The following is an 18,260-nucleotide window of genomic DNA, read 5'->3' as shown; positions in this document are numbered from 1 at the left end:
AAAAAAATCACTGTACAACCTTTATTTAAAAACTATAAAAAGACAATACATCAATATATGGATAAATGTATTGTTTTTATACATTTATCAGGTGGTGCTGACGTTGCACGCCATGCCACTCGATCGTTCTATGAACAGGAATACCACTTCTTTTGGCTTTTTTTTAATGTCTGTCTATATGGTAGACTTTTATCATTCCCCACATTGAATTTTAAAGGAAAGATTCTTTATTAATTCTTTTGTTTATTATCTGACACAGCTTGTTGGCCTATACCAAATTCTTCAGCAATTTTTTCCCAGGAACACCATTTTCAAGTTGTTCTATCACTTTGAGCTTGTTAATGATAAAGTAAAATGTTTTCTTTTTATTTCACTTTTTAATTCTTTAGAACTCATAATTATATAAAATATGTTAACTTATGTACATATGTATATCCGTATAAAGAAGTAAGCAAATGAAGCGATATAAGCAATAACATCCATCCAACTCAGAGTCAACAACAACAACAATACTGAACAACACACAAGACAGTGTAATGTATCTTCTGTCTCTCTCTGTGCAGTCAATCAGCGTGCAGTAAGAGTTACTCATCTGCTTTTCTAAATCCCATGCATCTTTCAAAGTACTCAGCTGTGAACAGAATTTTTCATTCGATATGGATTAACTGTAATCGGATTAGCGAGAGTTTACTGTGTATATATTTTCAACATATACTATTAATGGAGTAATATAATATAGGGTCATGAAGTGGTAACTAATTTTCCAGTCTCTAAAGTTCGATTGTAAAAATCACTCTAACGTTTGGCAATTTGCAGGAGCAGGAGCAGTTTGTGCATGTACCCTATACAGAGTGTTGTTATCGGCAGAATCCACAGACAAATTGTTTATCACAAAAGTTAATTTATACCATGTGTTGGAATTTGTCATCCCCAGGATTCAGAGGCCAGTTCCTCTGGCCTTGACACAATTGCACCTTTTAATATGCAGTTGAAGAAAAATGGTACCAGCCGTGAATCGCTGTGGTGGCTGTTACGATTCTGCATCCTTTTCATGGTATGGCATATTAATAGGTTTGTGAATGGTATTTTATGTTTTACAGAAGACACGCTGTTGTGATATTCTTCTAAATTGAGGCAATTTTATGCACAGGACTGCTATTTATCAATAAAGCAGTACTCACTGTCAGAAGGCTCAACTCTTGAAGTCAGTTCACACTGGTGAAACTGGTTTTCTAAAAACCAATTTGACTTTAATAGAACTAATGTGGGATGAATAGAAAAGATCTGTGGGCTCATCCATGGAGAGAACGTCACTTGCATAATTTAAAAAAAAAAAAAAAAAAACAGTTCTCTTAAAGGAATGGAGAAATTTCCATTATATGTTGTCAGTTGGTGGAAAGAGTTTCAGTACAGGCCAAAGTAGGCCTTATACCATATTAAAATCTGATTTGCAAACCATTGTTAAATTTTATCCTATGGACCAATATTATTATAATGGGTATTTCATTTATACCGAAGAAGGACAGGATAATCTTTTTGTCTATGCTAATTTGAATAGTTGTCAAAAATAGATGTTTCTGATAGGAACAAGTTGAAATATTTTATGATGATACCATATAAAATCTTTGTGTTAATTCTATTCTTGATACAAATACTCAACATATACACTTACAAATTGCAAATACATGTGAAAACATCAGTAATGAAATTTTAATTCCTAAATCCTCTTTCCTCCTTTAAATTTTGCTTTGTAATTATCTGAAACATATGACTGTTTTTGCTTCGAACTTAATGTTAAAAATTGCAATTAAGAGACTAATCTATTAAGAAATTGTAATGTGCTTAAGATTAGTCTCTTAATTGCAGTTTGTAACATTTAAGTTTACTTTTAGAAGAGAGGAAATATTGGGTTGTGATTTGTTAGCTTTAATCTTAGATCTCCATTATTTTTGAGATCTAGTCAATTTCTCTGCTTAGTAAATACTGTTAGCGTGGCTAAATCTGGCTTCTACCAGGTATGAACTTGGAAAGGTCAATAATAAAGGCTCAACAGTTTTATACAGTTCGGGTAGTTTTCAATAATATTTTTACTTGTCCAAAATCCCCTGAAACTTTCTTTTGAGTGCAGTTATTTAGCTTCTAGGTCCATCTTCATTTGAATAATTTCCTCTTGCAAATCCAGATCCTTATCACCCTCTGCATGAAATGAAGAATAATCTATTCTGGAACTTTCATATCTTCGAGATCCTTGAATCTATTTTTGAAATCCTCTTTTTAGCGTTCAAGGTGAGTTACATAAATAAATATTTCGGCATCTGAAAAATTTCCTTCAGCTTCTTGTTCTAAAGATGACATATTCGGAAAAAAAAAAAAGGTAAATTTCTACGACCCAGTGAAGTTTTGAAGAGCATTAGCTTTTCTTGAAATCCCAAAATAATTGTACGACTCTGTATAATTTTTTTTTTTTTTTTTGCTTCATTTGTGCTTCATTGAATTTTGAAAATACAGGTTGATTCACTACCAGTGCGACAAACTTGCAGGAGGTGTAGGGGGCACAAAGACGAATCGAAATCACATAGCATTGCAGGGTCCGAAATGCCTTTGTCATGCGGTAGAGGACGTTGAACGGGAGGTCGCGTGAACAGCGATCCCGCTGGAAGTCATCATTTGCGAACCAGTTCCCGAGGCAGTAGGATGGACGAGTATTCAAACGTTGAACTGGCCGACATGCACCTTGCGTATGGAGCTGTGGACTGTAACGGGCACACCACTCTGCCCTTGTACCAGGAACGTTTCCGCACAGGCGCGCTCCTCATCATACGATTTTCGCACGTGTGCACAGAAGGTTACGTGAGACTGGTTGTTTCACGAGAGGTACCATGAATCGAGAGCGAATGGCGAGGATGCCAGACAATGAGGAAAATGTCCTACGTCTTACAGAAGGCAATCTGAGTACAAGTTCTCGAGCAGTAGGCCAACGATTGGGTATTTCCCAATCCACTGTATGGAGGATACTGTCAACAAACCAAATGAGTTCATACCATCTGCAACGCGTCCAATCGTTGGAGCCTGCGGATTATCCACTCCGGAGGACTTTCGCTACTTGGTTTCATCAACAGAAACGGTTCGCAAATGCTGACTTTCAGCGGGATCGCTGTTCACGGGACTTCCCGTTCAATGTCCTCTACCGCATGATGAAGGCATTTCGGACCCTGCAATGCTATGTGATTCCGATTCGTCTTTGTACCCCCTACATCTCCTGCAAGTTTGTCGCACTGGTAATGAATCACCCTGTATATCAGCAAGGTAAAAGAGGTGGTTTTTACATTGACTAAATTTATCAGCAAAGGATTGATCATGCTCGGACAGAAATTCCACCACCGAGTTATAAAGTTCTACAAGCCTTTGCAAACAGTTACCTTTTGACAAGCATCCTACTTCTGTATAAAGAAGCAATTGGTTGAAATTGTCATTTTTTTCCACATAGCATAATAATAGCACAGCTGTTAGGAGCATTTATTTTGTTTATTACCTTAATACGAATTTGCAAAGCAGCATGCAATTCTTCACTTATGTTTTTTTGCAACGAGGTGGTGTCTGTGTAAAACACAATGTACTGTTTGTATTTTAGGATTTTCTTTTTTAAAGCAAAAATCCTCTGTACTCACCAACCATAGGGGGAGCCCCATCCATTGCGTTGCGATTATATTACAAAGGGAATGCCATACTTTTCAAAATACCCTTGCACACATCTAAAAATTGCTTCACCTTTGGAATCAGTTTTTAAAGATTTGGCAAAAAGGAATTCATCGATTACTGCTTTTTTTACTCATACTGTAATATTGTACAAATGACATTAAAATATTTATACTTCCAAATGTTGACTCGTCTAATTGCATAGCAAACATAATCTCTTTCAGCTCTCAGTTTACTGTTGTTTGGACATCATTTGCCATCTCGGTAATTGCACTGTATTATTATTCCATTGCACTGTATTATTACTAAGTGAAATACTCTTTAAAACTGGATTAGCATCCTTTTTCATAACTGAATCTATTGCTATTTTTATAGAGGGCAGAATTATTTCTTTACCAAAAGTATGTGGCTTTCCTTTCTTTGCAGTTAGGAGATCAATATCATACAATGCGTGTGGTCCACCACTGGCTGCTGGTACTGTAGATGATTTTATAAAGGACTTAAGCGTTGTACAATTTAAAAATTTTTCCTTCATTATCTTGAAATATTCAAGGTCTTTGTTGCTTTTATCATCATGCTGTTTTTTTTTAAAACCTTCTTTTATTTTTGAAGGTTTCTTAGTATCATTACTAAACGTTTTCTCACATAAAAGACACATTGGTTTTGTTTCCTTACTGGGAGAAGGCAAAAACCCAAAATTTAAATATTCTACTGAATATTGACTAAACTTCTTTTTTGTGTCAGACATGATAATTAGGAGTTTCTGTAAGAAATTATTTCAACACAACTCAAACTCTTACTAAAATAATTTTAATAAGAAACTATTAAAACAAAATAAATAATCTACTCCCAAACACTGCAGAATGAAAATATCTACTGGCACTAGAATAGTGTCAGTAGATATTAGACACTAGAATAGTACCCATTGAAATGAAAACTGAGCATGACCACTAGAATGAAAATCTGCCTGGACACTAACTAAAACAATTTATTTATGCTTTTAAGGGCCCACAGTGATTGTCACCTCATGTTGTGTCACTCGGAGAAGGGAGACCCCCCCCGGTGCAGTTTGTCCATAAACACACTCACTGTTCAGTGTAAACTGTGAAATCAGTTGTAGGAGACACATTACTACCACGCTACGTTATATATGTGTTGTTCTTTTTCGGGAAAGCTGAAGCGAAATGAATTGCCACACTTCATCCTCTGGCGCCTCCGTAGCCAGGTGGGAAGGAGCAGCAGTGCATAGCACACACTTCTTGATTAGACCGGGGTTCGAGCCCATCACCACCAAATACCGGAGGATGTGGAAAGGTCAGAGAATGACCACCGCATATCCCGGAGCAATATGGACTTAGTTGCTAATGCGCCTAAAAACCAAATAACTAACTAACTTCATCCTCTTCTTCAGATTTTTGAAGATTTAGAAAATGATTTTCTCATAGCTAAGAACAGAGGTGGATTAAGAATTAAATAGGCCCTCCAGGCCATATTTAATTTTGGAGCCCCTTTAGTATACCTTTAATTTTTTTATTACTACTTCAGAAAATATTTACATGAAAATGAGGCCTCTCTTCAGGTGAGGGCCATGGCCGGTTTGACTGCAGTGTTAATGCGGCCCTGGCCGAGAAAACAAAAGAGAGTAAGCAATGGATACACGACATAAACTGGAAGAGAACAGAAAAGGGCGAATTCCATCATTTACTGCAGGACTTAGAAGAAGATGAAAATCGTTTTAAGATGTACTTACGGGTGAATAAAGTAGAATTTAATTTCCAATATAATCTAATTAAGGATGACATACAAGGACAAAATACGCATTTTCGAAATTCAGTCAGTGGTAAGGAAAAATTAGTTGTATGTTTAAGGAAAGTTGAAATACTGTAGTTTAATTTGGAATAAGGATTTATTCAGTCACAATACAAAACAAAATTTTTTAAAATTAAATTGAATAACAAAAACAACTTTGCTACGTTAAAAATTGAACTTGTTAGAAATTGTTGAGTTGTACAAACTTAAATGATCGACTTGTTCCTCCTCTAAATTTTTAAATTGTAATAATGTTGGTTCGTTTTCCTCCTTTGGCCTCCTAGGAGCATCTGTGTGACTGGACATGTTTCTATTATCTCTATTTTCTTCTGTCGGCATGACAGAAAACTCACACTGTACAAAATTTTCTGCTTGAACAGAAAACTGCCAACTCATGAGGACATGAATCGGCCTTGAAGGCCAACGTGTTACCTTGCGGCTACAGCCATTAACAACAGTTTGCCTCCATCCAATAAAGAAAATGGGAAATATAGCTCCCTCCCATATATAATTCGTTTGACTTGTAATATAACCTCACATGAGTCATGTCATGTAACCTCACATGAGTGACAATAGTGCGATTCCACCCTAAGCCACTTTGCTGACTGCCCGAGTTAATGACTTATTTCATTAACAACTTGTTAATTCTAGATTTCTAGAATTATCTTTGTGAGGAAATAGTTTCTTTAAAAAGACCCCTAAAATAATCTTACTGACCAGTTTCGGAATCCCTGGCTATATATATACCATCTTCAAAGGGGAAGCGAGCACATGTCGAAGCCTGTATATAAAGCCCCGACACATTCCATTGTCGTATTTCGAAAGTGCGAGGGGATGTAGGCGTATTCTTTCCTCTAAATGACCTTTAAGCTGTTCTTAATTCCCAGATTTTCAAATTCCCAAACACCACAAACACAAAAGCAGCTTAAAAGTAGCCTCAAATAATAAAGAAAAAATGGATAGGATGGAATAATTTAGCTCTGAGTTGGTAGCTCACCTTCTAGACACAGGACATTACCCATCCTTTGAAAATACCATAATCTTAGATAAACAAGACACAAGATTTAAGCTAGAAACTAGTGAAACTCTAGCCATAAGATCAACGAACAAAGCAATAAACATTCATAAACCAATAATAATTTCAGAGGAGTGCGATCTGAAACAAATATCCTACAAGTTCAAATTTAATAACAAAATATAACAGCCCCCTCCCCCATTCAGGACCTCTACTAACGGATGGGTAGTCACGCACCCAGATTTCTGAGTGGAAACTTTCATATTCTTTCTCTAAATGACCTTTAAGCTGTTCATAATCCCTAGATTTTCAAACTCTCAAACACTTGCCTAAACCCCACCCCACACTTTTGAAATATGACTATGGAACTTGCCATATATACAGCCTTCAACACATGCTCGCTTCCCCTTTGAAGATGGTATAGGTGAAAAGCTCCCATCAAGCTTTGGGTAATCTTCTCCCATTATACTCTCACTTGTTTGCCATGCATGGATTTAGGGTAAAAGCTTATTTTTATTCTTTTGTCTTGTTGCAAGGGTTTTTCCCTTCCTTTAAGCAGGTCTTTGAAACAATTTCCATCTATTCTGATTACATCTTATGTGGATGCAGTTATTCTTGAAAAATATCTTAGGTAAGAGATTTCCTGACTTGAAATATAATCTTAAGATCCCATTTATTGTATTTTGTATTCTATTTTTATTTTTGATTTGGTTAAATTTCAAAACATTGATTTAAATTCAAAATGAGGACTCTGATTCTCTACGAGAGAAAATTACAATAGTATAGCATCTGTCTGATTTTACGAATATTAGCAGGTCTCGATCACATAAGTTGTCTGTCCATGTCTAGTAAAGTTTTGAGAGAACAGGATTCCCATAATTTTTTTTATACAATGTTAATGTATTGGAATATACTGAAAATATTTTTGTTTTTAGGTTATTGCTTGTGTGGGCCAGCAGAACGTTGAGGGTAAAAGAATACCATTTGGTTTTCGTAAACGTACATTGCCTCATTTTATTAAAGATGATTATGGTCCAGAAAGTAGAGGATTTGTAGAAAATTCATATTTAGCCGGATTAACTCCTTCAGAATTCTTCTTTCATGCCATGGGTGGACGTGAAGGACTGATTGACACAGCTGTAAAGACAGCTGAAACAGGTAACACTGACTATATGAATTCTTTACTTATTATCTGATAATTTTTTTATTCAAAATATGAAATTTAGTCAGCATATTATCTTACAAGCTCATCAAAAAATACATGTAATGTTATATTTTGCAATTAATTTAGTTTCACAGAACATTTAAAACTGAAGTTTATTAATGATCTGCAATTTCATCTAGCACAAAATTCCATATATCTCTGTAAGCAAAATAGCTTGCAATACTGAGAAACATGTGCTTTCTTTGAAAATATTTTATTGAATTGGTTGGTGGCATTATGGAGATTTGATACTAGTTTGCAAGTATGATTTCACAGTAAAGAATATTCAAACAGATCAGCATAACAGCTGAAAAAAAATACAGGTAGTCGTCAACTTACGACCATGTTAGGTTCCGACCGACCGGTCGTGAAGCTATCTGGACGTAAGTCGGACCAGTTTAGGTATTGTGTTGTACAGTGTCTGATTTACCAGTTTAGGTAAATCAGACACTGTACAACACAATTGGTTTACTGTTTACAAAAATAAAAGATATGAAAAAGATATCAAATACAGTATAAAACCTAAAAAATATTTTATCTTAAAGAACTAAACAAAACATGTAGAGAATAGATAAGAAATATTTTACTGACCACTCGTGCTTGGCTGCGGGTCATCAATGCCGCCACTTGATGTAGTGGGAGTTGTTTTTCTCATAAGCATGTTGATTTTTGTCTGAATTGTTTGTTTCCTTTTCTGCTCATAAATTTCACAGTATGGCCGAAAAGCATCTTGTATACCATTCGTTCAATCCCTGAAAATCGTTCAATGTTTGGGTCCATTTCCTCAAAATGTGTAAGAAGTTTATTTAGTAGAGAAAAACCTTCAGATAACCCTCTAGTGGTGAATTTTCTTTCTGGTTCTTCCTCATCATTTTTCTCTTCTTCCATCCTTTCTTCTTCGGCCATTCTTTCTTCTTCCAAAGCGATAAGTTCTTCATTCGTAAGTTCTCCAGATTCTTGCTCTAGCAGCTCCTCAACATCTTCCACTTCAATCTCTGAAGAAAGTCCATTTGCCAGTGTTACAATATTTTCTGTAACCATTTCAAGTTCATGTTCATTATCAAATTCATCAATAGTATTAACAAAATGCTGGACACAGTTTTTCCAGATTCCATTCATGCATTTCTTTGTCACAGCCTCCCATGCGGCTGTAATATTTTTGATGCATTTATAAATATCGTACTGTTTCCAAAACTCTCGCAAAGATAGTTCTGGGTCGGCGTCTGTTGCAGCTATAGCTTGGGCGAAAGTGGTTCGAAGATAGTGCACCTTAAATGTGGAAATCGCCCCTTGGTCCATAGGCTGAATGAGTGGAGTTGTATTTGGCGGCAAATAGACCACCTCCAACCAGATGTTTTACATCTGGTTGGAGGTGGTCTAGGTGAGGTGGATGGCCAGGTGCATTATCTAAGATTAATACAATTTTGAAAGGAATTTCTTTCTCAAAGCAATATTCACGAACTTGAGGTACAAAACAATTTAGAAATCAGTCTTCAAACAATGTTTGAGTCATCCAGGCTTTTCGGTTTGAATGGAAGTATACAGGCAGAGTGTGCTTGTTTACATTCTTGAATGCATGGGGATTTTCAGAATGATAAATTAACAAAGGCTTCAGTTTAAAACCTGCGATGTTCCCACCAAGGAGCAAAGCCAGCCTATCTTTAAATGCCTTAAAACCAGGCATGCTTTTGGCTTCTTGGTGAATATAAGTGCATTCTGGCATCCTTTTCCACAACAATCCAGTCTCATACACGTTGAAAAGCTGCTCTGGTTGATACCCTTCTTCCGTAATTATTTCATCCAGATTTTTAACAAACTCTTGAGCTCCTTCCACATCCGCACTTGCTGATTCTCCAGTGACTCGAACCCTATGAAGGTTGAATCTTCTTTTGAATCATCCTGTACTTGCTATAAATGTCTGAGTGTAATCTTTTCCGGCATGTTTCTTCAGCATCTGAAAGAGACTTCTAGCCTTCAACTGCACTGTAAGAAGCGAACACCCTTAAGGGTGTTCGCTTCTATATCTGATCTTCCATCCAAAGAAACAATTTTTCCATTTCATGGATGGGCCCTGTACGTTGTTTCGTTATCACTGTTGCTCGCATGTGTGCCGAACCTTTAACAACTTTACGAATCCTTTCTTTGTCTTTCAGAATCGTTGACACTGTAGAATGAGATGACTTAACTTAAAATCACGTGCGATCACATTCACCTTCTTTCCTTCTTCATGCTGCTTGATCACTTTCAATTTTGTGTCTAAATCAATGGCCTTTCTTTCTTTCTTGACAGGTCTAGGAGTAGACAAGGGCACTTTCCTCTTGGTTGACATGTTTAGGGGTTTCAAAAAAATGCTAATTGTAACACAAATATAACTGAACCAAAATAGTGAATGCAATGTATGCAAACAGAGATCGAGACGCATGAATCACGACATACATACATCGGTAAGATGTTTTGTTCGACTGTGATGGCAAAGCTGACTAAACGGATTAAGACTAGCTTATTTGCACCAAACACACGTTACTGGGCAGTGAGTTGTTGATGCTACACGCACAACCGTTCCCATTAGGCTTCGGTGACCACACAGATAGGACGTGTGAGTGTAGTAGAAAAATCTGAGAGCACTGCATTAAGAGAGGGTTGACGTGCGTATAGCATTCTTCCTAGCAACAATCTTGTATGTATGCTTAGTTCAGACTGAAACGCGGTGCGAGATGCAGTAGCAGTCGTAAAGCGCATAGGTCATAAGTTAACGCCTACTTGTATATATATATGTATATATACACATAACATGGTACACCCTTTTATCTGCTGGAATTGTCAGACCAGTATTCCATGATGACACAGTGAGTGTAAACCTTTACCTGCAAGTCCTTCATGAGCTTAATTCCAGTGCTTAATGGAATGGAAATTAAAATTTAAAAAAAAAAAAAAAAAAATTAAACAAGATGTAAGATCTCATATGGAAAATGTGATTCTTGATATTTTGGACACCATATTTGACAATGCATGTTATAAATGTCAACACATGCAAAGTAGTCATTTTACTTTACCAGAGATGTGCCGGATTTTGCTATTGGCTGTGATTTTTGTGATTCAAATGGATTACAGAGTGGATTACTTTTTTTGAACTTTACGCCAAACGGTTGGTATAAATGTCAAAAAGAGTTTAACGTTTAATGCTTAGTTTATTTAATCAGTAAATCAATGACATGCTTAATTATTTATCTCTGTCATTTGTATTTCACTTTGTTTAATTTTTCTGTTAAAAGAGCCAAGCAATGGGTGGGGCTGCTATGCCTGGATTTGATAGTGTATTCTGGAGTAATAAAAACAGAGGAAACCCTTTTATCTGTCACACTACTAGTTTATCTCTTATAGTTGTGTTTATGATATCCTTATTTACCATGTCAGTTAGCCATTTGTGCAACAACATCAGTTACTAATTTTGTATTTAAAAATTAACTATTTAAATTGTGATTAATATCATAAACTTGATTCCTGCTTGAGACTTTTCAAGTTATATATAATTTATCTTTGTTGATTCAAAACTTGGCCAATATTTATGGATTTGTACTAATGTCTCTGTTAAATAATGGAGCATGTTGGCTGTCCGTATGCACAGAGAGTGATCCACATAAGTAGACATTATGGAAGTAGGGCATCTCTAGAAATTCATTAGCATGGACTTCAACAACTGTATATCTTTCAGCAAGTACAAATGGACAATTTGTTGCTGTGAAGGAAAAAACTGGTGGATAACCATTTGCCTGGTACAAGCGCATGCAATACAGTATTCTTATTTGTAGAAGAATAAGAGAAATTTACCTCACCTAAGAGATTTTCCTTCTATGTTGTACATAGAGATAATCCTTCCTTATTGTTATACATAAGGAAGGAAAATTGTTCAAAATTTATGTTAAACTTTTTTAATTAATTTTATTTAATTTCTTAATTGTTTTTTGAATTTTGAATTGTTTTCAATTGATTTTTTTACTGTAATAATTTTGCGTTAATATTTTATTCGTTTTAATTTTTGGAGAGTATCATAAAGAAGTGTTCTACGTACAATATTGAGGTAAATTTCTCTTATTCTTCTACAAATATTCATATCAACGTAGAACGTATTGAGCATCATAGCTCTGTTATATACTATCAAATACTGTATTCTGTAATTTTTAATACTGTATTCCACATGATGTGGAATACAATATTAAAAACTATGGTATATTATTAGTTGAATACATGAAAATTTGTTATTATTTGCCTAAATAATTCACAGTGATCTTTATGTACAACATAGAGCAAATTCCAAAAGGTGGCACCATGTGTAACTTGATTTAACTGGTGATGTCACTTAACCAATCACAATGGATTGAATGGGTATGTTGTTTTCCAGGAAGCTCTAGTGTCTTAACTTTCGATATGGTATTATGTGTCTAGTTTGAAATAAATCTGTGAGTGAGATCACTACTTAAAAGTAGATGCCCTCAGGGGAGACAAACTCATAATTATTGGAATTCTTTTTTCTCATTTTTATGTTTTTTTTTTTTTCATTTGGAACTTGTTCTGTGTTGTACATTAGGACACTATTCAAGGATTACTATGGCAAGCATTAGCAAATGAAAATATTCATCTAAGTAAAACATTTAAGAATGATCTTTCTAATTTACAGAACTTTGTGTACCTAGTAAGTAGTTATTAATAAACTAAAAATTAAATTATTCCTTGTAAAAAAATAAATTTATGAGACCAGCTCAATTTTTCTAGACCTTGTGTGAAGTAGCATACTTTGGTGACTATATTTTATCACCTTAACTTTTATCTTTGGCATTAATCTGTTATGCCTTTATCAGTGTCATTAACAAATATCAGAAACAATAAGGAATTCAGTGATGAACTCTGTGGGAATCCATTCATGACCTAGGTATACTCAAGCTGTAGCCATTTATAGCTATCCTTTGTCTTCTGCCAACAAATCTTTTCTCTCTGTATCTTCCCACCAATGGCACATTGTTGTAGTTTATTCATGATGTGCTTATGTGGTCTGTATCAGTCTTTACTAAAGACAAATATATTTCCAATGTATTTTTTGCATGCAGTTATTGTGACACCCTCATCAAATCTTATCGGATAAGTTATTTTTAAATTATTATCCTTTAAAAGACTCCATACTGTGCTTTTCATATACTTTTGTCGCTCTACTTCCTCCAGGTTTCTTCCTTCTGATATCTTCCTCCAGGCTTGCACTCCATCTCCAAAATACACTGTTCATTCTTTATCACCTTAGGATTTAATATTCAGCAAGATTTTGGGAGATTCCTACTCCCCCAAAATAGTACTGTTCATTCTTTTTTACCTTAAGAATTAATATTCAGCGAGTGTTTGGAAGACCAGATTATCCACTCATTTGTAACTCACACAATCTTCCAAGAAAAGGCTATATTATCCATTCAACACCAAATCACATTGATGCAATGCATAAAAATTTTGTCAAAGAAAAATGAAACTTACAAATTGACTATTACATAAATATTTATTTATACTAATTTATGTAATGGTAAATTTGAATTTGTAAAGGTTTTATGTATATTAAGATTTGGATGCCCACGGACAGCACGTGAAAGCATTGAATCAATTTAAGAAATGTTCGGAGGACCCAAAATTATCAGTTAGGGTGGGATCTTGAAAACTGAAAGCCATCAGTTCACAGAAATTTTGGGTCCTCTTCAAACATTTCTCTAATTGATTCAATGCTTTCACATGCTATTCTTGGGCATCCTCATGTCTCCTCATCACACACAGGCCCAGTTCTTTTAAAATTATGTATTCACTGGTGCATGAATCGCATTGTCTGTAGGACCGGGACTATGAAACCTCCTTGAAAATCTTTCCCTAATTTCACAAAACGTCATTCTTTTGTTGCAGGATGTTACAACTGAAATTCGCTCTTGAACATTCATCATGAATTATGGGTCTGAAAAGAAAACATTAATAAAAACTATAATAACATCTCTAACACATTACAAATATTTATGTTTCGTGTAAAAAAGAATAAGTATACTTGTCGTAATGAAATTTATTTGAAAATCACACCGTTTCACCAAAATACGTAGTTGACTTTTGGGACACCCTGTATAATAATTATTAGCTGGGAGCTATTCAGTGGGAAATAACCATGAATACCAACACTATAAGCTACTATTGTTTTGGGCCTGTGTGATGAATTTCCCATGTATCTGCTGACATTATAAATTTTTAAATGATCAATGATGGGTGTAAGAAGAGAAGGCTATTTTAGTAGTATGAAGTAAATACATTGAATTGTTAAATGAAGGAACTGAAGATATCACTGAAAAAAGAGGAAAATTTTGAAATGGGGAAATTTTAGATACTATTTCTATTTAGAAAAGGTCATCGAAGATGTTAAGTACAGTAAGATGGAAGACGAAATCAAATTAGACTAAAAATGCTGAAAGCATTTCAGGTATAATTCAGTATGTATAACGAGATGTAACCACCTTAACCTGAAATGCTTTTAGCATTCCAAGTCAAATGTTGTGGTAGTTGCATCTCATTATCCAGAGATTTTCTAAAGGACAAGTTCCAAAAGATTGGAGCAGAACATTAATTTTACTAATATATAAAAAGGGAAATAAAGCTGAATGCAAAATTTTAGAGGAAAATTTTACTCTTTAGTGCAGTGTTTCTCAGCCTGTGTGCTGCAGGAAATGAAAATAAAAATAAATCCAAGTTTTATTATTAGGGTGCTACTAAATTATGTATAACTGACAGTGGGGTTGCCATAGGTTGGCTGGGACAGCTTTAATTAATAAAAATAAAATAAAAAATAATAAAAATTAGTTCAAACAAAAAATTCATTTATTTACGCTGTGCTGTCCAATGATCAATGTGAAATCGGTGTATTATTAAATATACCCAACAGAAATAACTTCTCATTTGTGAATATATGAATATATTGGTGATGTAGTGTGTAGGGTGCTGCAAAATATTAGTGTCTTTAAAAGTATGCTTCAGCAACGAAAAGATTGATAAACACTGCCTTAGTGTATCGGGGAAAATCTATGTAAGTATCTTAAAGAAGAGGGTAGTAAGAATTTTAACTTTGGAGAAGAATATTCACGTGTTAGGAAAAACAGAAGATACTAGGATCATTTGTTCACACATGAGTATCTCTTTGCAATTTAATAAAAAATATGGCATCGGGAGAATGATCTTTTAAGAAGAATAAAAAGTGTGCATGTATGTAGCAAATATGCAGCTGGATTGATGGAAATATTGGAAAATGGCTTAAGGTTAAACTTGGAGTAAGGTAGGGTTACTTTATTGGGATTTTCTTTTTATTTACGTGGAAAGAGTGTAACCTATGGACAAAGTACAGTTTAGTTTTTTTTTTGTTTTTTTTTAATTTTTAATGTAAACCCCAAACACAAGAGGTAGTAGAACCTATAGCACTTAGTACCATGCTTGGGTTGGAGGTTGAGAAGACGAAAGAAGATATTTGTTGACATTGGACTTCAACTTCTGTAGATTGTAATTTTCAGGAAATATGTATGAAGGAAAGTTGCTCAAGAAAACAGCAGTTGAATGAATAAATGAGGAAGATGAAAAGTTGGTTCTGTGAATTTGAAGTTGGACAGTAAATGGATGTTGGCGGCATGTGTTTGGACTGTTTTGAAAGAAAGAGAGGAAATTATAGAATCCAATTCGGAAGAACAGTGCCCATGGAAGTATCTGTAGAGAAGGCATGCAGCAGAAACAGCACATCTATGAGACAGTGAGTGGAGAGACTCTGTTAGAGATGAGGCATTAATTACCCTAACTGTCCTCTTCTGAATGGAATCAAGAAGCCTGAGAGAGGTTTTGGGGGCACCACCCCAGATGTGGGAACAATATTCCAAGGCAGGGCGGATTTGCGATTTATACAGAGTGAGCAGCTGTTTGGAAGAAAAGTAATGCCGAGAGCGAAATAGAAAACCAAGTTTTTTAGATGCAGAGGAAGCAATATTTGTAATGGGCTTGTGCCAAGAGAGATTAGAAGTCAGGGTAATCCCCAAAAGAGATATCATTTTGCCTAGAAATCGGAGTGTCACCAAAGATAAGCATAGGAGCAGAAGAATCCTTTTTGCGAGATATAAGACGAGACTGAGTTTTCGAGGGGTTGAAATCAACTAAGTTGTGTTTGCCGCACTGGAGAATTACCTGAAGATCGGCATTTAAGGAATTGGTAGCAGATTTTCAAGAAGTTGAAGCTGAATGAGCTGGGCAAGGTTTCTCAAAATGGAAAGTGGAATGCAATGTGCTATCTTCGGCAAAACTATGGATAGAATTTCCAGTCACTGGAAGAAGGTCATTAATATACAAGAGGAAAAGAGTGGAGGAAAGAACTGAACCTTGGGGGACACTGGCATTAGTGGAAAAGTCAGAAGACAGGAGCCGTCTACCATCACCCTCAGTCAGCGATCAGAGAGAAAACTGGATAACCAATTACAAAAAACAGTTGGCAAACTATAAGATGGAAGCTTGTTTAGAAGACCTTTTTGCCAAACACGATCGAAAGCCTTTGAGATGTCAAGAGCAATACTTGTGTTTCACCGAACCTTTCCATTGAATTAGTCCATAAATGGGTAACATAAGCCAGAATATCACCAGTGGATCGACACGTATGGAATCCATACTGGCGATCGTTGACTGGATGGAAGGTTTCTAGGTAGTTTAGGAGTTGGCGGTTAATTGGTTTCTCTTTTACTTTAGAAAGAGTAGAAGTAATTGGATGGGAGGGATTTGTACCCTTTTTAGGAACTGGCTGGATATGAGCAAATTTCCAAGCAGAAGGAAAAACACCTTTGGAATAAGAAAGTGAAAAAAGGCAGCAAAGAATAGGAGTAAGTTCGGGAGCACAGGTTTTGAGAACAAGTGGAGAAATACCATCGGGACCTGGAGCTTTCTTAGCATCAAGATTCGTCAAAATCCTTCTGACATCCTTTTGACAGAAGACCACCGGAGGCATTGAATGGAGCATGTTGGGAATGGTGGGAGGTGTTTTACCAAGATCATTTGTCACCACCAAATACGGAGAATGCAGAAAGGTCAGGGAATGACCACTGCATATCCCGGAGCAATATGACCTTAGTTGCTAATGCTCCTAAAAACCAAATAACAACAACAACAACCAAGATCATTAATACATGAGTTGGATGAAAAATGGGATGCTAGCAGGTCAGCTTTATCCTTGGCTGAAGTGACAACAGAACCATCTGATTTGGACAGAGATGGGAGACAGATGAGCAAAAGTTGCGGCCAATAGCTTTGGCAAGAGACCAGAATGCTCGGCTACCATTAGGGCAAGAAGCAAGTTTCCTATTCATAACCTGTTCAAACTCTAGTTTGGACTGATTAGTAACTGCTTTACAATTGTTGCAAAGGCAGAAAATGAAACAAGCCAATTACGATATGCAAAGTTCTTCTCGTGAAGAGCCTTAGCACATTTATTGGAAAACCAAAGTTTAGATAAAGGACGAGATTTTAAAGTGGAGTGTGGTATAAAGGATTCCATTCCTGCAAGAATAATTTCACTGACACGATCTGAGCAAACGTTGACATCAGAAGTTTTGAAACTGTAATCCGACCAAGGAAAAGAAGAAAAGAAATCTCCCAGGTCATCTCATTTTGCATTCTTTTAATGCCAAACAACCCGAGGCTGTGAATAGCCATGAGATAAAGGCTCCATTGGAGAAGAGACAATCACCAAGTTGTGATCTGAACTGCCTGAAGGACCTCTCACTTTGACCGTGTACTTAGAAGGGTTGTTTGTGAGAAAAAGATCAAGGGTGTTGGCTGTATGATTAGGCTTATCCGGTATTCTTGTAGGTAAATGAATAATCTGTGCAAGGTTTGGACAGAGATGGGAGTAATTGCAAAAGCCTCAGCATCTTAACCAGCTGGGTCTGTGAGACTAGAAAACGGAAGCCAGCTGGAGTTGTGAACATTAAAATCACCAAGGAAAATTATCTCACTGTTAGGAAAGTTGCACTACAGAAAGTCAAGTTGCAAAGAGAGGAAGTCAAAGAGCTCCAAGTGATTAGTGGAGTTGGGAGAACGGTAGAGACAACAGATGAATTTGACACAATGAGATAGAGAGATTTTAAGAGAGGAGATTTGGAATTTGGAATCTCCTCAAAGAGAGGAGATTCCAAATTGCCAAGTCTCTGACAGGGAATCAGAACGGACATATGCACAAGTACCACCTTTGATGTCGAATGGAATCATACAGAGAATAATTTGGGCATCTGAGATGAGCAGTAGTTGAATCAACCGATAACTGAGATTCTTTTATAAAAGGTACATGGGTTTGGCAAACTGCTAGTGGAAATGGACATCATTGAGATTAGCATTAAGACCACTTATATTTGTGAAATGAATTAGGAAGTGTTTGGGAGTTTTATATCTTTTTGCAGATAAGCTTGCTCTATTAGTTTGACAATTCGTGGTGTATTCAATAGTAAGGAAAAGTGG

At 35.8% G+C, this 18,260-nt stretch overlaps 1 protein-coding gene across 1 annotated transcript in view; it reads left to right on the top strand.

Moving 5' to 3' along the window:
* The window catches only part of Polr2A (RNA polymerase II subunit RpII215), a 231,014-nt gene that overhangs the window by 123,657 nt on the left and 89,097 nt on the right, over positions 1–18,260 (top strand). Inside the window, exon 13 of the mRNA XM_090376751.1 lies at positions 7,456–7,678. Coding sequence (XP_090232877.1) covers positions 7,456–7,678 — 223 coding nt within the window. The remainder of the gene's footprint in view (positions 1–7,455; positions 7,679–18,260) is intronic.

Source organism: Mastigoproctus giganteus, chromosome 1 (genome assembly GCF_048544385.1).
Source record: "Mastigoproctus giganteus isolate SK-2022 chromosome 1, ASM4854438v1, whole genome shotgun sequence".
NCBI classification, from domain to species: Eukaryota; Metazoa; Arthropoda; class Arachnida; order Uropygi; family Thelyphonidae; genus Mastigoproctus; species Mastigoproctus giganteus.
This window is presented reverse-complemented; position numbering and strand designations above follow the sequence as displayed.